The sequence below is a fragment of the Aquila chrysaetos genome, chromosome 12 (genome assembly GCF_900496995.4).
Source record: "Aquila chrysaetos chrysaetos chromosome 12, bAquChr1.4, whole genome shotgun sequence".
Taxonomy (NCBI): domain Eukaryota; kingdom Metazoa; phylum Chordata; class Aves; order Accipitriformes; family Accipitridae; genus Aquila; species Aquila chrysaetos.
In genome coordinates, this window is record NC_044015.1 from 8,401,811 (window position 1) to 8,425,680 (window position 23,870).

General features: G+C 38.0%; 2 protein-coding genes across 5 annotated transcripts; one reads left to right on the top strand and one right to left on the bottom strand.

Moving 5' to 3' along the window:
- Positions 1 to 140: 140 nt before the first annotated feature.
- Positions 141 to 23,870, bottom strand: C12H1orf112 (chromosome 12 C1orf112 homolog). Of its 4 annotated transcripts, none has more exons than XM_041127596.1 (24): positions 23,845 to 23,870; positions 23,161 to 23,367; positions 17,767 to 17,855; positions 16,435 to 16,539; positions 15,750 to 15,890; positions 14,572 to 14,734; positions 14,119 to 14,203; positions 13,422 to 13,560; positions 12,832 to 12,912; positions 11,694 to 11,758; positions 9,860 to 10,008; positions 8,839 to 8,947; positions 8,123 to 8,312; positions 7,009 to 7,091; positions 6,578 to 6,629; positions 6,149 to 6,238; positions 5,286 to 5,471; positions 4,483 to 4,605; positions 3,464 to 3,559; positions 2,910 to 3,023; positions 2,349 to 2,453; positions 1,964 to 2,044; positions 1,074 to 1,187; positions 141 to 759 (listed from the first exon to the last, which is right to left on the bottom strand). In XM_041127596.1, exons 2-24 carry the CDS (start codon positions 23,171 to 23,173, stop codon positions 574 to 576), a joined length of 2,559 nt encoding a protein of 852 aa, XP_040983530.1. In that variant the 5' UTR covers positions 23,174 to 23,367; positions 23,845 to 23,870; the 3' UTR covers positions 141 to 573. The 4 variants fall into 4 exon arrangements, with proteins under 4 accessions (XP_040983530.1, XP_029887842.1, XP_029887841.1 ...); XM_030031982.2 differs by lacking the exons at positions 23,161 to 23,367; positions 23,845 to 23,870 and adding exons at positions 18,580 to 18,619; positions 19,156 to 19,327 and having other exon boundaries at positions 8,123 to 8,309; XM_030031981.2 differs by lacking the exons at positions 23,161 to 23,367; positions 23,845 to 23,870 and adding exons at positions 18,580 to 18,619; positions 19,156 to 19,327.
- METTL18 (methyltransferase like 18) lies at positions 19,792 to 21,275 on the top strand. Its single transcript, XM_030031984.2, has one exon. The coding sequence runs from the start codon at positions 20,016 to 20,018 to the stop codon at positions 21,063 to 21,065; it is 1,050 nt and encodes a 349-aa protein (XP_029887844.1). The 5' UTR covers positions 19,792 to 20,015; the 3' UTR covers positions 21,066 to 21,275.

The following is a 23,870-nucleotide window of genomic DNA, read 5'->3' on the forward strand; positions in this document are numbered from 1 at the left end:
AAGGACCACTGAACGCAAACTGCTTAAGCACTGCATTCTTTCTGCTCTTAACTGTGACCAATAAAGATTATTTTTAAAAGATATGCATGGAGTGGAACCAGCAGCAGAGGTATGTTCAGAGAACAGTATAGAGCCTTAAATTGTTATTCTTGAGTGTATTTTAAAATTAAGATAAAAACGCCTACTCTGGTCACCTGTACGTGACGGGAACAAAGGTAACTGTTACTTCTACAACAGATTCAAACATCTTAGTATTCAAAATACAATCTCATGAAATGTTTATCACCATGCAGTAGCTTAGAAGAGCAAGCTATACATATGCAATATATATAAGGACAGCTCATGCACAACACTGTCCATTAAAATATCAGTCCTTCCACCCAGTTATTATGAAAGATGGGCCAACATCTCACACCTCAGTTCATTTTGGCACATTAACTGAGACCCAGCAGTACAGTAGAGCATCCCCCGTGTCACAGTTTTTTCTTCTCCAGCAGTCATGGTACAAAGGCATCTCTTCCCTCAGAACAGGGAGCTGAGCTGTTTTATTGTCTCTAAAACCGGCTGAGCACCTTACCGTACACTGTCTCTGAGGACAGCTATAGCTGTATGTAGAGCCTCCAGTTTCACTGCAAGCCAAGCAGGGGGTGACCCTTTCCGGAGCAGCAGCTTCACAGCCTCCACTGCCCCCTCCATCGTGCCTACTGCTGACTTATACTGCTCCTCAGATGGTGGGTGACATGCTCTTTTTGCCAGAGGCTGCAGATTTAAGTAAACATGAGACATCATTTATAATGCTCTACATAAATGATCAGTCTTCATCCAAATGCAAGAAAACCCCTGATGGAGAAGAGCTGCAAAAGACTCCCTTGCCTTGCGCGAGTTTTTGCTGGCTGGCAGGCAGTACAGAGCATTCAGGTATAGTATTAAGGGGCAGGAGTGCACATGACCTTTTTTAATTAGAACATGGGAGGACAGCAAGACCATCTTGAACCTCTTTAGATACTTCCCAGAACTGACAGAAATCAACAATAGAGCCCAGATAGATAGATAGTTTAAAGCAGTGCACATACCTCTCCTGTTGACTCTAGTTCTCGATCCATTTTCAAAAACTGTGCACTGCAGGTAATCCTTTCTTGCTTCATGCGTTCTGTTCGTGCTTCTATTGTCTCTTCTACTTGCCTCGTCTAGGGAGAAAGCCACAGGAGAGGTAATTAAACCAAGGCAGCATTACCAACCTTCATAGTCTCAATTTATGTGCCAGAACAAAGGGGAGGGTGCAGAGGTCTTGATGTGCGGTTCAAAGTGAATCTAATTTCTCACACACTCTTCTGAGCAAGAGATTGAAGTTATCTACAACTTCAGTGTAGCATGACTGACTGTCAGTTCTTTTGCTAATTATCTGCTTGTCAAAAACTGCTCGTCCAGATAGCCCTGCATTAGGTTACAGCATGATAAACGCCCCCCCTTTCCCCTTGTCTATGTTCTGCATGAATAGCCATCTGCTCTTTTAGAAAAATTTTTCTAACAAACATACAAAAAGGACTAAGGCGTTTCATACATATCCATTTAGCTTTCAGAAACTGATCCAAGAGAAATGGGAAAGGAAATCACACAAACCAAATGATGAAATCCCTGTCTTTTAATAGGTAACTTCTCTGCTTACAATAACTGTGCTATTTAACCATTTATTTTGTTCAAAGAGGGAAAAGCAAAGCATTTAAATCAAAGTTGGGAAGTACTTTAGGAGCAGCATGCATAGGAATGGCAGTTGTTAATTCTGCTGATTAAAGCAAGTAGAAAAGTTCAACCAGATCCCAGTTAACAGAACAATTTATTTTAAACTTGCTTATTTAAGTGCCATACAGATAACGCAGGTGTCAACATAGACCGTGTACTGCTTATAATGGATGTGTACAACATCAACTAAGAAAGCAGTAAAATGGTTCAATAACATACATACCTTAGCCAGAAAACTAACAACTTTGTTCTTAGTTTCTTCAGAATTAAGGCACTGAGGAACAACATCTTCATGGCTTGTTTCCTGTCAAAATTGTTGAGTAATAATTGTTCAGTACATTCATATTAACAAAGGAATAAACAAAGTAAAAATGTTTCTGTGACAGTCCCTTCCCTGTTGCAACCAATGCTTAATCTTCCTTCACTTCCAGCTCCTGACATAACTTACAACTGCATTAGCCCTCATTACTTTTGATGTGCAATAGCATCTGTAATACTGAGATCCAAATCAGTTAGTGAAGAGCAGCAAACATTTAAGACAGAAGAATTTCTGTACAAGGAAAGTTAACAGTGCCAAATACATGCATCCAGAGTTCTGCTATGCTTACCTCTGCAAAATGTGTGAATGCCTCCAACGCGTGCTGATGAATCAGCCAGGTCTGGTCAGCTAGCAGCGAAGCAAACAAACACGACAACTGCGGTACAACTTGCCTCTGAAAGAGGAACAAATATCTGTCAGTTCCACAGTTAGCTGTGCATATCTTACCATCATGATTTATTATTAAGGAATCGCTCTAAGGTCAAGGGACAGGTTTGTGAAATGCAAGGGTGCTACTGCCCTGTCTGGCAAAAAAAAAAAGAAAAAAACCCCACACTGTAAAGGAGGTGACATGTTCTGTTCTTTCTTCTTGGAGGTTCAAATATCAGTCCTTTCTAACTGGAGAGAAGCAACAAGCAAATGAATAAACCAAGCATCTTGCATGCACTCAGCATGTCTCAATGAAAAATAAAACTGCCATAGACCATTAATAATTCTCCAAGATGATTATGCCCTGGCACTCCTGTATGTATTTAATTAACTTGATCCTTTAACTTTATATTTAAATAAATAGCATATCTTTTCATCAAAAGACTGAAGACTATTTCACTAAGGCCACAATTATATTTACCTGTGCTTCTTGTGGTATAAACACCTTTCCCATAGAAGAGAGAAAATCCACCATTGCTAGACGAACATGATCTGGGGGATCCAATTGGAAAAGGGAAGACTGCAGTGCAAATACCTGCAGAAAACAAACCCCAGCAAAGCTACATCAAACGGCTTGCAGGTGAAAACTGTTCTGTCTCACCTTTAAATCTGAGGACATTGATTTTAGAAAACTGGACTGAAAACAAAAGGAAGTATGCTCCACTTTGAATAAAACTGGCTAGGATAAAGCTGCAGTGTGCATTTTAGAAAGAAATGCACATGCTCTATAGCATACCCATGTATCTCAATTACCTTACACAGTAATGGGATTCTCAAAAGCATTGTTAACCAAAGTGCCATATACTTGGTTTAAAGACCAGGAAAGTAATAAAGGAAGAAATAAAATTAGGAACCTCCATGTGCTAAGAGAAGGCCAGACCATGAAATAACTCATTGGAGATTCAGTAAATCACAGAGAACTTGGTTTTCATGAAGTAAATTATTCATAAGAAGGTTTTATTTTGTTTTTTTTACCTGAGTAATCAGTTGAGCATCTAATGCTTGGATAAAAAATTCCAAAAGGTGAAGTAATAAACACAGTGTCTGCTGGAGACATGGCTCATCTGAGACCTTCAACAAATCACAAGATAGTAGTAACATTGCATTTTAGCTTATGGAATAACTACTTAAGAAAGAATTTAAAGCTACAGTAGTGTTCCAAAATTCTTAGCCTAACTTCACACACATAAACCAACACATCATAAGCAGCAGAAGAAAGTATTAAAATAGTCATATCAATATTTCTAGGTAGTCATATTTTACAAGACCCTTTACTTTGATTTTTATTAAGAATATTTCTTATCCCTGATCTCCTCCTTCTACTCACTAAAATAAGCAGCTAAAGGTTATCCAAACTATTTCTTTGCACTTCCCAGTTGCCAAATGTCTTCACAGAATGGCTGAGGTTGGAAGAGAGCTCTGAAGGGGCACATTGTTGGCTCTTCTTCACCCCCACTCTCAAACTTCCTTTTTTAATCTGGAGTAAGAACCATGACAATCCTTTTCCTTTACTGCAACTGCAGACATGAACAGGTATACAGTCGCAAGGGAATCACCTTACCCCCTTGTTCTCAAATATGGGAGGAAGGTTACTGGCTCATTGGGTTTTCATGTGCTAAGCTATGTGCTAATTAAATCACCACTTGTTCACATGCTAATGAACATTTAAAATAGGCCAAATTTCTAACTGGTATGAATCAGAATGAGGTACTTCAGACTTCTCCTTAAGCAAGTCTGAATCTGACACTGAGTAAAAGATGGAGTAACAAGGAGCCATATATGTAACATTCAGGAAAATTCAAACTCCACTTCACAGAGCACGTGCCTGCCTAATTACATAAACCAGCTGACAGCAGATGGGCAGCACAGTTACACTGTGCTTTACACAAATGGTCCAATCGAGGTAAAACAACTTAGTAACAAACACGTGATGAAACAGCACTATCGTCTCAAAGACATGGTGCTTTCACTATTGCAGCCGCAAATTCCCTTACCTGCTTAGCCTGGAGAAAAGCCCAGAACTGACCAAGCACTCCCAAGACGGATGCCTGAAGTTCTGCCTCTAGAGCATCACCAGCAAAACTGCAGGCAACCAGCAGGACAGAAAGGGCAGTATTCTAGTAGGAAAAAATGTCTAAGTAAAACCAAAGAAACCTACACGTAAAACAAACCAAAACCCCAGGCTCATATTAAACATCTAAAATGATACAAGATGGCAAGACGCCCAGTGTGCTTTGTCAGCTGTACAGTACAGCTAATCCACCAGGCCACTGGCCAATAAAGCTTCCAAAGCAAGGAAACCATCCGTTACTTCTGTGAGTTTCACACGGTGCCGTAGTCATTAGCTGCATTGGCAGGTGAAAGCTGGCAGCAGATCCTTCATGTGGAAGCCTCTGTTTTCTCACACTCCTTCGCCAAAGAGACCAGTGAGCATCTTTCAGATTTGATGCCGCGTACAAACAGCCAGAACTTTAAAACTTAAAAGTAATTGTGTGACATAGTATAAATCAGAAATTCTAAAGAAAAATACATCTGCTCACCCAGAGAGCAAACAACAACCAGAATAACTTGTAAACCACAAGACCCCCACTGTCACCCTCGGAGTAGAGGGTCCTATGGTGCTGTGTACTAGAAGAAAACATTAAAATGAGAGTTCTTGCTCATGCATATGCCAATTAGGCATGGAAAAAAATCTGTGCAATGCACAGAATAGAATTGAGGTGACAGCAACAGAATCCTTATAGCTTGGAAATCCAGAGTTCACACATTTTTACGAAGAGAACAAAATCTCCTTTACCACAGGTCGGAGCTCTCCCAAAGCACGCCTGCTGTTCAGCCATCGCCTGCACTGTGCAAGCCCTGCCACACAGAGCTGACAGGCCACTTGTTTCCTAAGATCTGGATTCAGGGCCTTGAGGGATATGTGCTGCCATACAGCCAAGTTCTCCACCTCTTCTGGATGAAACTTATGAGCAAATTCTACCTGCAAAGAAAAGTTAATAAGAACTAAATAGACCACAAGACAATTTGATAATCTCTCAGAAAGGTGAGAAACCAAAATGCACTACTAATTTGCTTTAGAAATATTACATGAAAAAAATTGCGTAAAACCTTTCGTTTAAATAAAATCAACTATTTATATAACCTTCTAGAACTGCCACCTCCCTTGTCACATATAGGACATCAGAATGCTTAAACAACTTATTCTTTCAGCTGCTTGAAGCAATGGCCCTAGCAAGTAGAAGAAAGAGCTTTAGCCTCTCCGAGGTATAGAGAGAGGCACTGACAGGGAAGGATACTTCTCTTTATATCTGGTGACATGAGAACACTCATGAATACCAGTTGCAGATGCAATGACAGGACATACAGTTTCAGCAAATCTGAAAGATGTGCCGTTTTCATACTTAATCAAAGGACAGACTTCATTGCCGTTCAGTAAGACCACTCTTGGAAAGGTGTATGTGCCTTTCTTGTTTTAAAGAGCACATCTGCATAAATTAGGATCCACTACAACAAAGTAATAAGAAGTACAATATCAAGTACAGCAAGCGAGCACCCAACATCTTATCATTTCTGAAGAACTGAAAGAGGATATTTTAACACAGGCCACTGATTCAGATCTCTTCTACTAAAGACAAAAGGTGCTGGTGCTATACTTGCCTGATGATCTGGAGCCATCAAGAACAGCATACGCCTCAGCAGAACACCCAAGGCAGAGACCTGGTAACAGTCACTGGGCCAAGACTTTATCTGAATTAGGATAAAAGGGTAATGCATCTAATTAAATTAAGGAAAAAAATCACCACTCAGCAAATGAATTCTATACAGAATGTTCTGAGAATTGCTATGTGGGATCACAGCAGTAACACTTTAAATAAAACAATGCAGGACATGTTGGAAATACTAGGCATATTGTTATATATTTTCACAGTACTGCTTTTGCTAATTAGTAACCCAATTTGAAGAATTAAAATAGTCTCCATTTGAATTTGGAAAAAAATTAAATTCCTGTCTTTGGTCATTTAGAAAGTTTGCCAGTAGAACTAGGATTAAAACTGGTGCCAAATTGCAAACATCACTGGTTCTTACCAAGTGGGCAATCACAACAACATGGTGAGCGCACAGTTCAGCTGTTCCATAGCTGGAATGTGAGAGACAGAAGATTGTGAGTCTGTACTTCATACTCTTTTACAGACTAAATATTACAAATCTTGTCTGAGAGATGGCCATTTCCTTTAACATATTTAAACTTGATATGCACAGACACAACTTACTTGAGAGAACCATTCCAGAAAACAATTATTAAATAATAGAAAAGGTATGTTCCCCTTACTTGCATGAATGTAAAACTGGCTAAGCCATTTCTGCTCCTAATTTTCAAAACATGCTCTGTATCTGAAAAGAATCCAATTCTGGCATAATTTTGTCTTTAAAAAAATCTCTCTTAAGGAATTATGTACAACAACAGAACTCACTGGATCTGTGAAAATCCTGCTTGACCTGTAATAAAAACATCTTACCGGGCAAGGAAGCACCACGAGTCCATTGCTAGCAGAGATGTGATCATACTAGAACTCAGCACGGCATCCAGCAGAGCATACTCCTAAGGAGAAAATATATATGTAAATTAATGCAGAAACAGACTTCAGGCCTACTATTTTTACTCCACTAATTAACATAAAACCTAATAAGATTTTCAGCTTATCCATTTTAAAATGTTTTAAGAACTCATTTTCATACTCTATATTCAGCTACACCATCAAGCAAGCAGCTAAATGTTTAGTTTTGCATACTTTCAATGTACATGTACATTCATTTCAATGGGCTGAGGATCCTTCACTTTTCAAAACATTTCATCATGTGCATTCCTTCTTCGCAAGGCAACTTTTATAAAAAAATTTTTTTTTTTTTTTAAACCAATGTATTGCCAATTTTCTTGCCAGCTTTATTGGCAGCTTAGCAAAAACAGAATAAAACCTTTTCCCCTTTTATGAACACAAATTTTACCTGAAAGAGGAATGTAGCATTCAGAAAAAAGAAAACCTAAATTAGGGTTGTAATTTTTATGACAGCTCTTAACTTTATAAAGGTTTACATTTATCTAGAGGTTCTTTTGTCTATGTGCGGTAAAAAGTGAAAAGCTTTTAAAACATTATATAACATTAATCAAAGCCCAGAATACTCCTCTGAAGTAGAAAAACTCGCTTATTACCATTTTATGGTATGTTCTTAGCTGGAATCGCAACAATGTAATCTACTCTAAATATTAAATGCCACTTTATTACTTCATAGTATAGACTAACAAAACCAGGTAAATTTAATACAAATTGAATGCTGCATAAAAGAAAGCACTGAACTTTTAGAACAACTTGACCTCCCCCCCTCCCAAAGAGGGCAAAAACCACTGAGGTTCTCAAGAACTTGTATGCAGCTTTATTTTCCCCTTTCCCACAAGTGACATTTGCTGTATAACTGAACTCCAGTCATGTAACTCTATCACGGCTGCTTTCTACAGAACCACTTCATAGCTAAGCATCTCTTTAGAGCTAGATCATGAGAAAGAACTCATTCTTTTTTAAAGAGCACCTATGCATCACAACAGCTGAAGAGATGATAAGCAAAAAACAATCTTACCAGCTGAGGAAAGTGTGATGGGAGTGTGGAAGCAATGAAGGAGCACAGGTGGACACAGACATAGTGATAAAGGGTGATGGGAACTGCTGGCTGTCCTGTACTGATCACCTCTGGCAAACAAACAGGGAGAGAAAGCTCGCCAGCACATTGCTGGAAACTGAAGAAGAGAGCTGAAAACAAAGACAGGCTGCAAGGGTAAAAGAAAAACAAAGAAGGGGAGAGGAAAAAAAAAAAAAAAAGAAAATGAAAAACAGTTGGGTTACAGATATGCAAATCCTGCAAGCAACACCTGTACTACAGAATCTTTGTCTTTGATCAGAAACAATAGCAATAACTTCAGTGCTTTTACACTAGATTTACATTCCTGACTACCTTTCTCTTTTACAAATTCAGGTGATTATTAGAGGGTTCAGGCATAAAAATGCAAGATTTTAACTTACTGAAGTATCCACAATTTACATATATATCTCTCTTCTTATCCTGGAAGTACTCTAAATACCATTCCTTTCCTGAAAAAAGGAGATATCTCTGGCTCTGTATCCTTCACTCCTGAAGCACTGAACATCAGATCCTGTTTTTCTCAGCATAATGATGTAAATCCATAGAGTCTGACAAATTTTACAACTTGGTTGCAAGGGAAACCCCAGCTGCTGAGCTGTTTGCCTGTATAGACTGATTGCTGTGGGGAAGAACTGCAACAAAAACCTTTTTAGTACCTTTTTCCCGTGTTCCAGAGAGTTTGCACTTCTTCAGGCTGAAAGGACAGCTTGTCCATTATGGTAATCAGGATGAGACACTGGGGCAGCTGCTGCTCAGGAGGGAGACCTGTAGAAGTGTTTTTTTTACATGTGATGCTGGCTGCCCTGGTAAATCTCTCATGTGTGTAAACTGGCTTTTAAGCAAGTGACAAACAATGAACAACTGGTGAAACATAAAAGTTCCCCGTTAAAACAATCAAAAATCACTTATAGACACAGCTGGGAAAAAAGGAACATTTCATCATGAACTTTGTGTTTGATGTGAAAAATAAATGCAATGACTATATCAGGTAAAATCTAAAATATTCCAGTTCTGAACTGTCACTGCAAGATGCTGCAAAGGAGTTACAATCTGGATGCCTCAGGCTTCCAGCCTGCTTGAAAGCCCTGGATGCCTCAAACACTGAAAACAAAGTTTTCTTCTAAGTGTGTCAGGATAACCACAAGGCCAGAGTACGCATGTGGGAAAGAAGTCAGCCAGCTATCTCAGAATTATGACATGTTGGTCAGGGCAGAAACTGGGGACAGGGGCATGTTATAATAAAAAGCTGATCATTTTCCAGTTTGAAGGCATTCTACTTTTCACAGAAAATACTTAATTTAGGAAAAAATAGCTGTCTTCCCCCACCAACAGAACAGCAAAAAAATGTCAGCCTACTTTGAAAGTTTGTAACAAATGTGGATTGAAATTATTGAAAACATCAGAATTGATAGGATTTCTGTTAATCGGATTAATATTGAAATTATTGCGAGTACTTCAGAAAAGATGCATTCAACAGCAACATGAACTATCTGTTATAGAATTCATCCAAGTTAGCATGCAACTGGCTATATCATAGTACTTACAAACGAATTACAGACAAGCACTACAGAACATTGCTTGTGGTCCAGAAAGTCAAAATATCAATCCTGATCCCTTAGAGATGCTTACATAGTACTATATACCACTATAGCAGTGGTAGCTGTATTTTAAACCCACCTAACTTTTCACTTAACACTTGCTCCATAAAAGGGCTAAAGGGAAGAAGCTGGTTGATGAGAGGGTCCAGAGTCACAAGAAAAACCCGAGATATTTCATCTCGATGAACTTCTGAGATCTCTGGAGCATAGAGACTGGGAGGAAATTTGCTGAGGGGAGACAAAAAAAAAAAAGTTGTTAAATATTCTCAGTAGCATTTTCAGTAACATCACTTTTCAAAAGAACTACAAAAAGGTAAATTCATTATTTCCTTGTTATTGTGAAATAAAAGACAGAAAAGGTTCCCCATTTTAGAATATCTATTATAGCCTGAGAATTACAACTCTGCATTCAGCCTTTAAACTAAGCATCACAATCCAATAGTTTACTAAACGTTGAAAGAAAACCTTACAAGTTCAAGGAAAATGCATGTAAAATACATAACATATATAAGAAGAAACATACTGAATCACAAAAAAAGTTAAGCAATGAAAAGCCAAGAAAACACCTGTATACACAATTTGACAGTCATAAATGTGACAGCACTAATTTAACACATGATACTAATAAAAGGGTACCACAATTTCTTTGAAGAGAAAAAAACCCTGGGCAATAAAAGAAAGAAGTGATATAAGAATAAAGCAAAAGAGATCATGAAATGAAAACCACCTACTCTTGCAGCTTATAAAGTGACTGTTAAAACGCTACCTTCCTACACAAAAATCCTGCTCAGTTTTGCTGAGTGAATAAAAGTTTACAACCTTCCACTTGAGAAAGATCTACAAGGTAAGTGAAGTTAGAAGAGGAAACTTGTAAAAAAATATCCACCTGGTCTTGCAGTGAAACATGTAGTGAAGTCATGCACGAATCTCGCCACAGAACCTGGTTTCAATTCCAAAAGAATGGCTGAAATCAGCCCTCTATTATAAAGTCCACTTTCGCCTATTCTTTCCCCACTATTGCAGCAAATGGAACAAAACTTTTGAAAGAAAAATGATAAGCTGCTTGCAGGCTGTTATGCTTTACGAGCATAACATTAAAAAAATGTTTGCTTCCGGGAGAACTAGAGAGTCCTTTTGCGAGATTTCACAAGATTATAAACACAACAGTAAAGCTATGAAAAATTCCAGGATACTCTGTTTCTGATCCTCTCTCCCTTTAGGACAAATGTTTCCATACTTTGTCTTAAAGTAGAAACAATCTATCAAATGTTGCTGCTGACACCTGCGTTTAGTCTTGGATTTTTTCTTTCACTAGAATTTAAGACAGAAAAAAAAAGAGCATATGGCTGTTTATTTATATATGAAACAGAAAGGAATTATTAGGGAATGGTAATTCTGAATTGCCTTGACTCTGTACAATTTGAATAACATCATGCTACCGTTTATTTCAAAGTGGAAGGTACACTGCTGGGTTGCTCTGTTTTAACTCTGCATAACTGCTTCATCGCAAGGTGACCGAAGGGCAAATCGTACCTTCAGGAATTTTGATATAAGGAACAAGAATTTTCAAATGAACTTGCATAAATAGACCCAGTGTCCAAGACAATCAATCTGCATATTCTACACAAAACTTGTTAAGAAACATTAACATAAGTAATTGCAACAAAGTTAGTGGTTTGTCAGTATTGGACACTCGCAGCACTGATCAAGAATGAGGTTAAGGTAACTACCATCACACAAAAATGCCCAATTTACTAAAAAAATATTTTAGATTTCTGTGCATGAAAAAAGAAAGCAACAGCTCTGGAACAAGAACTGTATTTTTACATCTCAAAATACCTGTAACTTTAAGAATGCGATATGGAGATGTTATTAAGATGCTATCAATAATCAATTATTTGTACTTCACTTACCTGTATATCTGAAGAAAGAGCTGATGTAACTGAGAACATGAATCAGAGAAGAAAGAAAGAAATTCCTGCAAAAGCCATTAATGTTGAATGGTACTTTTAATATAAAATACATGATTAAACACACTTTCTTTCTGTTCTGCTATATTGGTGTGTAAAGTACCACACTGCAAAAATTGGTTAAGTTCTAATAATCCACATCACAAAGCAAGTGCAAAGCAAAGAGTAAACAAAATATTCCTAAGATTAATTACACTACATGTATATATTTTGTATACACAATTCATTTACATTTGTATATGTAAATATACATATGTATATATATATACATTCAATTACATTTATAGGCTTATTTAAAAAAATTGGTAAGTACAGTTGTAATAACCATAGAGAGCTGCAAAAATCTGAAGCAGTCTCATATGTGCTGTAAGGCTGTTTCATCCTGTTGCAATGCTATTCATTTTGTGCCAAAAAAAAAAAAAAAAATCAACAACAATAACAAATCATCTCCCTGCTTTTACCCCATGCGACAGAACAGATGCAGAATGCACTGTTACTGTTGTTCCTAGAGAGCAAAATTTTTTCACATACGTTCTTAAAATGGGTAGATTTACAGCATCTCTTAATAATGAGAAAAATAAAACACAGCAACAAAATGAAAGGGCCAGGAAAAGAACAGGAAGTTAGTGTCAGGGCTAACAACAGTGCGCGGGCATTTCTTTGTATTAATGCCACATCATTTTCAATTGTTGAAACGAGCAACAATTCTGAAAACTTGGAAATTGGTGTCATCTGCTTAATTCTTCCAAACAAAGTTACTATTGCATTGACTCAAGGCTGCCTGTAAGGACTGGACCTCTCCTACCAATGCCTCAGTGACATTGCTTGTAACAGCTTATTATTCTTGTTTGGTTTTCAGTTAAATCACAGCAGTAATCCTGCTTAGGCTTGTAAGTATATACAGGTGGAAAAACTACAAGCAGGTTATGCATGGATGTTAATTATACCACCCATATGGTATATTCATAAACTGTTAAGATATTATGCAGTATAAAATTATTCCATTTGCAGACTAGAGGCTTAAATTTAATACTAACATTCAAGTATTAAAATTAAAAAGAATTCAAGTATTAAAACCTACCTTGGTGTAGTGTACAAGGGAATTAGCAAAGAACCTGCACAGTTTGACAGTCTTCTGGAACAGCCTGAGGTCAGTGCCCTCCTGTCCAAAAAAAGCAGTTCTAAAACTTAAGATTAATTACAATAAAAAAGAAAGTTAGATTGCTAACAATGTTCAAAACCTATTTAAAACTTGATTCTCTATAGACTCTGCAGCTATGGGGGAAAAACTTCAAAAATTTTCAGTATGCCTCAACATTTTTATAGCAATATTCAGAGTTGAAATGTTATCTTTTGATTGAGCTTGGGATATTGTCAGTTTAGGAAATAAAAAGAATTCCCATAGAGTATGGTGGAAACTAATCTTCAGTGCCTCACTGAAACATCCCCAATCTAAACAAAGTTATGGGCCTCATTTTCAGGTGGTTTCAAAAGAACAAGGTATTCTGCCTACCACATGAATTAAAAAAAAAAAACAAACAAAAAAACCAAACAAAAAAACCCCCCAAAACAACCAAAAAAACAAACCCCAAACCACTCCAAGCAATAATACAGCACGAAGAATTTATCCTCCTCAAGTTCAACGGCAGCTTTGGGAGCTTTTTAATTCACCTGTATGTCTGACATCTTCATTTGCTCAGCCAGTTGCAAACAGGAGTGAAAAGAAAGAAGAGTGTCCTTGCACAGGCCACTGAGGATGTCACTGTGTTTCAGATGGCACTGCAGCAGAGAATGATGCTTCAGGCTTTGCCTAAAAGACAGGAATCAGATATTTAATTGTCAGAAGTGATCATGCAATGAGTTAGTACAAATCCAAATAACTAATTCTTCTATTTAGGCTTTTATACAACACTAATTGGTGCAATATCCATGTATACCGAAACCCGAAATTTAGAGAGAACAACCCTCTTCATAGCCACAACTGAAACACAGAGGAAAGGCAGGATGAAAGCACAAGACAGCACAACTCAAGCCAAAAACACCTACAAAATTGCAGGTTAGACCTCTTAAGATTATTTATTCAGGCAACAGTGTTTCAAATTTTATTCTGCATTGTAATACAAAGTCAAGCTTCTATTACTTTTCATGCATGATTCCTGACTACCTTCACTGACAGTGCCTTTAATGCTACTTACTAGCTAAATTTCTAAATTAAATTTCTAAATTTACTTACTAGCTAAATAGCTAAATTGAATTCTCCAATCTCAATTTTATTTGAAACTCTGAACATAAAGCTATTGAAACACTGGTTATTTAAAATTACAGTCTGTTTGTACTACAATAAAATCCAAAGAGTTAAATGACATACTTGATTATGAACTTCCATGTATTGGCGTGAAGAGCATGATCCATACTGGAAATGACAGAGCATATCTCCAGCACAGTGTGGATTACTAACGAGGAAATAATAACAGCAACAACTGAGTTAAATCAGATTCATGAATTCACAGCTATGGTACTCTCCTAGGAAAACAGCAGCAATCACAAGCACTACAGAATACCACTGCTTGACACTGAATCAGGAAAATGGATGATTTAAGTGCTGCCCCTTTCTTACAAGCCTACCCAACATGCCCCATCCCACAGAGAATGTTTCAGGAGAAAAATGGAAATATTTCAAACTTCAAAATGCTGCCTTCTGAAAGGCTGGTCAAGACAGCAGGCACTGAACATGCTCAGAACCCTGTTTTAAAAATTCAGACAGACTCTATAGAAAAAAAGACTGAGCAAGACTAAAAAAAAGTGTTAGATCCACATATACCTGACACCATATCTGTGATATTATCTTCAGTAGAAGCAGAGCCCATGGAAATCATATCGAGTAGTTCCATCAGCTGCTTCTGAAGAGAGTAAGTTTCCTTGAACATAGCTTGTAGGAGGTCAGAAATCAAGTGCAGATGCCCACAGTACACTGATTCACTGTCCTGTAGGAAATGGGGTAGAAGAGCTTTTAAAAAAAAAAAAAAGTTCAGGAATCACAGCCTGATTTTTCACATGCTGAAAATACTGAGAGCATTGTCATACATTTCACTGGAAAAAAGAACAAAGCACAGACATACCTACTTTAAGTGAATACACAACCAGATCTGTAGCTTCTGCTACCAACCCATTTGCTAAATATAAAATGCTGTTCACCTGCAGCATCATCAACAACTAATGAAGTCTGCCCGGCTCTAGAGAATTTAGTGGGCTTTGGATTAGGCCTCAATGTATGAACCTAAGATCATATTTCTGAATAAAACAGTACAATGTTAGCAACAAAGGAAGTAGCATTCCAAATATTTCCCGATATTTTCAAATTAGAATTGTTAGATAAAGCTATGGCACCTGAGTTCGAGTCCTGACATGGAAAACTGATGTAAACATTCCCACAAGACAGACAAATTGAAAAGTGAAAATGAAGGCCAACCAAAAGCTATTGTGTCCTTATGATAACCTCCTCTTTTTTTTTCACTACTCTAGAGGGAATTACTGTTGCATCTGAAAATCCAGATCTGAAACTGATACACTTTACTCATCGTAACCAACAGAAAGACCCTAATCTCAACTTTCAATCCACTTTGGAACTTGCATAGAAATAAGGTAAGTAGCACCATTTTGGTAATCATTTGTAGCTCTGAAAATACCGCAGCTATCAGAAGTGCACAGATGTCACAGAGAGCCTACATTCATAAGAAAAATGTTCCATTGACACTGATGGAAAATATGGAAATAGCACAGTCTGTGCCTCTCACTACCAGGTCAGATTTGTTGGGCAGACAGCTGAAAAATCATCTTTGTACTTGTGCACTAAGTACATTCTGTAAACTATTTAACAACTAAATTTAAATTTAAAAAAATATAATTTGACAACATTATTTCAAAATAGGATCTTCTTACAAAATGAGTGTTTCCTAAAAGCCAATCAGTATAAGAATTTTTCTCCTAACACAAACCTACCTTGCAGTGCGTAAACGTGTTCTTTATTACATAAAGAACCGAGGATGGAAGGGTGCGGATACTCTCCAGAGGCACACACTCTTGCAGTGTGCAGACATATCGTACACAACCAGTCAGAGTTTCCAACAGTTGCACCATAGTCTTAAAGCAAGAATAAACAACAACAATCAATGTTTTTCACTCCTGCAATAATTTCAAAAGCATCTTTTCTTAGCTGAGTTGCACCTAGATTTTTATGGCATTTAAACTTCACTGCTATTTGCATAAATAAGTAGCTTGTTAAAAGACGAATGAAGCTCCATAAAATAATATCAAGCAATTCCAGAGCTTTTCTCCAATACCATATACTCTTTGAAAGCTTCATATTTCTTTTGACTACTGTTCTCAATTAGAAAAAAAATTAAAACTCAGAATTAAGTGACTATATAAACAGGTGCCAGATTCACTCATTAAATATGGAGAATCACATTCCATTAGCATTAGGAACTTAAGCAGAATTTGACTTTTTTTTAAATTATACAATTAGCATCACATGCTAGATCAAATCATTCACAAAATGTTAATTGAACTTCAACTGCAAATGAAGATCAAATTACACCTGGTTAACATGTAGCTGGCAAAAATATTCTAAAAACCTCTTAATTGTTCAAGTAAAATGAAAGAATAATGTAAACACAGGACTTGCCTGTAGAAGATTCCTGACAGTGCTGCATAACTCCATATTCTGGCTGGTTAATCCTTTGGCCTCACTGGATAATTCATACATCAAGTTATCAAATAACTGTAGAGTCTGTCAGAACAAAACAAAACTTAAATATTTTATTTATAAACGTACACAGGCAAATAGTAACACCATTCTATATTTGCTTGCTTCCTTGGCATGGAGTAATCGGCTACTGAGATAACTCACAGGAGAAAAACAACGCTTTCTAGCATTTGAATCATAAAGCATGATATATCAAGAACCAAAAACTGTCTTATGATTTCCCAAATTAGAGACAGAAGCTATAGTAGCTGTTACTTTTTCTAAAATCTGTTAGTAAAACAATCTTCCCAGCTAATTCACTTTAAATATATACCTCATTCTACCAAAGATTTTTACTTGGTTAAAACCACATCATTTTAAAAGGATTTTCATTTTGTCTTTGGAAATGTGGTTTTTTTGTTGGAGAATGATCACTAACATTTTGAATACATAAAAAAAAAGTCTATGACTATACAAACAACAATAATTTCTACTTTGGTTGAGGTCCTTGGTTATTTGATGAGCGTTACTGCTGAGACTGCAAAGACATGAGGTGCTTCCAGGCACATGCAGGATACTACATAAACTGGTATGGTACAGTAAACTTTGTTCAGGATATGCCTGTTATGAGGCATTTTTCTTGTAATCTCCAAAATTTGCCACAGGACTTAAAATAAGGGAAATGGAAATCAAGTCGCCATTTCTACTGGCTTCTTAAAATGTAGAAGCTGAGGCCTCAAATCAGTAATTTGGCACTGCTTTACTTCAGTTAAAATGCAAGCACTGAAGAATTTTAATACAACTACAGCACAAAATTCTCCATCATTTAATCAAAAAAAGAGAACATACGTTAAGCCAGTATGGTCTAAAAGTTTATTCACTATATTATTCACAAATTTCACAACATCTGTTCATGAGTATTGGGCTCTTCAGTTTATTTGTCCTGAGAGGCTACCTCTGTAAAAATTCTCCAACTTAGCCATTTTATAAAAAGCCCAATCTTCTCAAAAAGAAATAAAAACCAATTCCATTACTGACTATAGAAAGCAGAACATTGTATGTTCCATCCTCTCCTCACTATGAAGAATGGGAACAATCACAGAAACAATCCAACACAAAACTGTTAAAACTTTTAAAGGGTAAAGTTTTAATTTTGAGTTTTGTATCCAAAACAATAATTATATTGTGTGACCTCAAAAAAATCACTGCATTATAAGCACGTTTTAGCACTGGACTGACTGAAAATTCCATACTTAATTGAAGCTGTCATACCTTAGGTAATACTTTTGAGAAAAAAGTTTGTTCCAAATCTGCAAGGCTGATATGGGGCAAAAACATTTCAGTCAGGATCCTCAAAACACCTGGAAAGCAAGACATTTAAACATTACAGAAAAACAAGGTGTGATTATCAGAAATATGTAGCAACCTACCAGATGAAACAAAGAACTGCCTCAAGCAGAAATAGATCAGGTATTGGATTTTGAGAGGCAACATAACATTTGCCACATAGGCATTATCTGAAAAATCAAGTAAGAATAACAGCTCCAACATGCATAAACCCATCAATAATAGCACCACACCTGACTACACTTAGTTGAAGGTTGAGCACAATTGTTTGCCCATGGAACTAGAATTTTCCATATTCCAAACTGCAAATAGTTGCAGATTTAATGTGCTTATTGACACTAATATGCAACTTAACAGTGAATGTTAGCAAGACTCCTCAACAGTTACGTATCAGCCTTATTTTCTTATCGCTATCACGCATTACAAGAGTTTTGCCAACTGTAAGATAATGGCCAAAAAGACAATAAAATACAAGATAAAAAGCACCCTTCTTTCAAGTACCTAAAAATCAGAAGTAGTGGGAAGGAAAAAGCAGCCTTACATGCATAGCTTCTTTATGGGCTTTTATAAAGCTTATTCAACATGCAATTTGTGTAATGTGCAAAGTCCAGCAGGACTGCTGAAGACTGTGAAAGTCACTAGTTACAGCATAAGTATTTTTAAGTAGTGCAGAATTTATAATGCAATTGCAATACAATGATCCATAGGAAGAAGAGGCACTTCTCGGTCACTACTTACGAATATGCTCAGTCCAGTCTTCAGACTCTTGATACATAGAGTAAAAATGTTAAAGAAACTCAAGCTCGTTCTGCCATAAAGGTTATCTTTAACGAATCTACAGAAATCACAGTGACTTCTCTCACACTCTCCCATGTACACTTCATCCATCATATGAAATTGGCAGGGATGCTCCATAACCGATGCAGGCAGATATACCTCAGTACCCGCACAATCAGCACAAGCATTTCTACAATGTATTGGGAGAGTAAGTCTTGGGGTTTTTTTGTTTAGTTGGTTTGGGGGGGGGGGGGGGGGCGTTATCTACAGCGCTAAATGAACCACACGCTATTTTCTACCGTCAATTTTTTATTTCAGCGAAAGGCTGTACTCATTTCCAGTGAAATACCCGGCACCCAGCTTTTCCGTCCTTTGTCAGTCCCTTACAAAGGTTGCCCCGCTTCCCCTCCCACGGATTTATTTGCTTGAACAGTGCAATGCTGAAGGAGGAACACCCACACACACACACCCCCCCGCCATTTCGGGGTGCCTCCCCACAGCCACCCAGCAGCCGAACCGCCCTCCCGGGAAGGATATAAGAAGCCGGGGCAGGACGGCAGGCAGTTCCTGGCGGCAAAGGTCCCAGTCCCAACCTCCCAGCTCTTGCAGGAGCAGCTCGGGATCTGTTTGGGACATGGCGCCGGCTCCGATCACCTCACGGCCGGGCAGCGGCGGGAAAAAGTTACCTCCGCTATCCCAGCAGCCTCCGCGCCCCTTTTTCACGGCGGGGCGCGCATGCGCTTAACGAAGCGGAAGGGGCAGGCGCTCCACGTGGGAGAAGCGGAGGGGGACCGTGACCGGTAACCGGGGGTCGGTACGGGCACCGGGGAGGGTAAACAGGGACCGGATCCCCTTGCCCGGCCTGCGTGCTTCTAGCTGGGGTGCAGGGGAAGGGAAGCTGGGCCTTAACAGCCTCTGTGCGCGTTGTTTTTGCGTGGTTTGAAAAGCGAGTTTTACCGGAATAAGTAGCTACCCTAATTTCCCTGCACGTACGTACGTTACGTGAGAGATGTGGTCGCTTGTAACACTGTCTTGTCGTGAATTTAAATGTTTAGAAGGTGGTTGGGTGTTTGTTTTTTTTTTTAATGAAAATTAGGATGCTACAATTACACGGTTTGTTTGTGCTAATGTTTAGCAATTAATGATATGTAAAACTATTTACTTTATTTCCAGAAGCAATTCTCCTGGTTAATTGGCAAAACATCTGATACCCGACCTGCAAAGCACTCTTCGCCGTAGCGATAACTACATAAAAACATCCTCTACAAAAAAAAAAAAAAACCCCAACCAAAAAAAAACCAAAACCACAAATCTTTGTATCAGCATCACTCCTAGATGAGTGTTACTGGCTGTAATAAATCAAGCTGACTTTTTTTTTTTTACTGTTATTCCTGCAAATGGCTTTTCGATTTAATTTTTGTATTGATGAAAATGAAAGCAATGAACCAGAGGCTCATGACAAGATGTGCTTTCCAAAACGCAAGCAGGACTCCATAGAAAAGAGCAAGCAAACCCCTGATACAGCAGCAGATCCCAGCCTGAGGCTGGGAACTGAGAAGCACCAAGAGGAAATGCTGTCAAAGACAAAGTTCTGCTTTAAAGCTGCCAAAGAGCACAGCATACCTGAAGATCTTGACAAAGTATTGGAAAATAAAGTGATGGAAACAGTATCAGGCCTGTATTACATCAAGATGTCTGTAGTGGAAATGATGTGTTTGGATGGGGCCGACACAGAAGGCATCGTGTCCAAAAGCGTTTCTTCTCACTCTGACCTCATTCCAGGAGTCTATGAGGGAGGACTGAAAATCTGGGAATGCACCTTTGATCTCATAGACTACTTTTCTGAGGCCAAAATACAGTTTACCAACAAGACTGTACTGGATCTTGGCTGCGGGGCTGGACTGCTGGGAATAGTTGCTTTAAGGGGTAAAGCTGAAAAAGTCCATTTTCAGGACTACAACAGCACAGTGATTGATGAAATAACCTTGCCTAACACGGTGGCTAACTGTACAAACAAAGGCAGCAGGATGGGCAGTGGAGACAACAGAACAACTAGCAAGCCTCCTTCGAAGAGGCCCAGGAACGCAGAGTGCTTACCTGATGTGCTCACCAAATGCAGGTTTTTCTCCGGGGAGTGGTCTGAAGTCAGCCGGCTCCTGTTAAGCAGCAACAAACCCTTTTCAAAGTACGATATAATTCTCACCTCTGAGACCATCTATAATCCTGACTACTACAGTGCTTTGCATGATACCCTGGCTCAGCTCTTAGATAAAAATGGCCATGTGTATTTGGCAAGCAAAGCACATTATTTTGGGGTTGGCGGTGGTATCTACCTCTTTGAGAAATTCATTGAAGAGAGAAATGTGTTTAGGACCAGCATAGTTAAAATAATTGATAAAGGCCTGCAGCGATGTATTATGGAAATGGCCTTTAAAGATTCCAGTTAAATTTAACCACTGGTCCTTCAAAAAATATCTTAAAGACAGAATGTTTTAGTCCTTATATCTCTTTACTTTTTCCTCTGTTGATTTATTCTGGTTTGACAAATTAAGGATGCTCATTACTGAAGTGTTTGACAAATTTTGATGTCTGACTAGAAGCGAAGGACTCTTCTGATTCTGGTTTTGCATAGAAATATAGAGTTCTGATTAAACCAACATCTGTTTATGCCTATTAATTGTCATTTATATGTAATTAAAAATTAAGCAAGTCACTGTCCCTAGTCCCCCTCTCACATTCTTTGGCAGTGCCAGAACTGTAGTGGCTGCTGAGCGCAGCCTGAACAAGATCATTTAGCATCCTAACATAGCACAAGAAGTGGTTCTCACGGGTTAGGCTCCCAACTCAAAGACAGTTTAACTGCAGCAACAGATTTCAGAATCGACTGCGTACCTGTGTGCTCTGCTGCTTTGCCACCAGAGGGGGATGCGATTTTATTTATCACTGGTGTTCAATTCTGCTAGCAATCTTACAAATCTTTGTAACGTTTCCATATGTAATGCACACTTGACTTTTATTCAAGCCTTGGAAGTAGTGTACCAGAGAATGTTTACTAGTGTGGTCTGTAAATTTTCACATTCAGATTTTGACATATCACTCCTAAGAAAATTTCAGCAAGTAACTGGAAATACCCATACTGTTTTTAGAAATTAGTAAAACTGATTTTTGCTTTAGAAGCTGGGTTGAAAGAAGAATCCTTAAAACAACCAACCAATAAACCTACAAATGCAATCCAGGAAACTGGAGGATGACAGAACTGAGCTTTAGGTGACAAGTGGGAAAGAAGATGAACTGCGCTATTATAGCAGATTACTAACTAGAGTGCTGTACTGGGCTGGGGTTTGTTTTGGTTTCTTTTGTTGTTTTTTTTTGTTTGTTTTTTTTTTAAAAGATTTTTCCAGAAATTAAACTGCTTATATGCTATGACCCATTTTCAAAACTTGCTGGGGGTACTACTGAACACTCACACCTCTTCAGTCTTTTCAGCAGTTTGGAAGGGCAGCAAACATTCAGAAAAGCCTGTGTACAAGTCACTCCCGTGTCCTAGGCTGAAGATAGTGATGTTGCTTAAGAAACTACCTTACCAAAAATGTATATAAACCTAAAGAACTACAAAACCTGGTCCTGAGTGCCTGATATCACCAAGTGACAGAAAAAAAAGCCACTGCATGTTCTGTCTTAACCAAAACTGGACAAAAAGCTCTTACACAACTCTTAACAAGTACATCAAAGCTACTGCTTATCATCATGCACTGCTTTACTGCAGCAGTAATTCATTGGGTGCCCTTGCAGAAATACAAACTTAGAGACAGTCAACCACTGCAGTAAACTAGATGCAAGGATACACAACATAGAGGAGAAAAGGACAATAGTCTGAGGGGATGGAAAGAAACTACAGCAGTGACCTAAATAACTTTAATTATTGCATTAAGTTCCTGTCATTGAAGGCTATGAAAGTCAACTACAAGATTCTCATTTTGACCATGTTGCTATTAAGAGAGAGTCATAGAGGATTTCCCGTACTTTACAGAAGAGCCTTAACAACTACTGTTGTTTCAAAAACAATTCTAAGTAGACTATTTTAAAGGGATGATTTGGAAACTACTGAAGTTGCTTTTTTATAGGAGAGAGAGAGAGAGAGAGGGAAAAGCAGTCAGTTGTGCCAAGGCTGTGATTGCACTTCAGATTTTTTCTGCATCAACTCTGACACTTACTGATGATAGACAACTGCTAACTACAGATTGAAGAACAAAAGGAAGTTTTAGCTTCAGCAGATCAACAAAGTACTGTTAACAGTTCTTTTTTGTCAAAACTGGGAAGTTGGAAACAAAGTGACTACCACTTGCCATATTTCAAACCTCAGTCATAAGAGAAATCATGGCTTGCAAGTAGTGACCAAATGGCTTGTTCTACACCTGCTAGGTCTAGTGCCATTTTGGAGAACAGTACCTGAAGTAATAAGAAGTGTTGACCACTATGACAATGTTGTTCTTAACCATATTCAATCTCATGTACTTTTTGACAAATAAAGGCGGCACTTACAATCTTCTACCATAATGCTTCCTCTTGAAAGTATTCCACAATCAAACTTGCTGTCTTGGGTTTAATATACTACTCCTTTGCTCACCATCCTCATTTTATTCTTGGATTGCTCAAAGATAGCTCTGTTTTCATGCAAATACAGAATCGGATTTTTTAGGACTTTCAAGTGAAGACTGCTAGAGCCACAATCTCACAGTAACTGCACACCTGCAAAATAGGAAACCCCACACAGTATAATTAAGCTCCCATTTCAGAATTACAGATGAGAATTAATAAAGGATGTTTTTCTTGGGTGAAATCGGCAAATCTAGCATTGGGACTTCCATAATTCCAGACGAGTTATATTCTGTTCTTAGAATTCAGCAGATACCTGCTGAGAGGAAGCAGAATTCAACACTTAGTTTTGTAGCCTGGCTGTTCTGTTGGTGTTTCAACATGAAATATCACTAGTTTCCCTAATCTACATTAAGGCTTTCTCTACTTGCCAAATCATCACCACCCTAGTGACTAGTTTCCTGCTTCTCTTCATGTTCTGGAATAAAAATCTTTCACTCACTTGTAATACTTGTACATATTACTTAATAGCTAGGGAAATTAGCATTTTCCAAAATGACATTGCACTAGAAAATAACATAATTGGGAGGACCCTCAAAGTATTTTATTGATGACACAATAAATGCTTACCACCAGGTCCAATTTCTTGTCTGAAG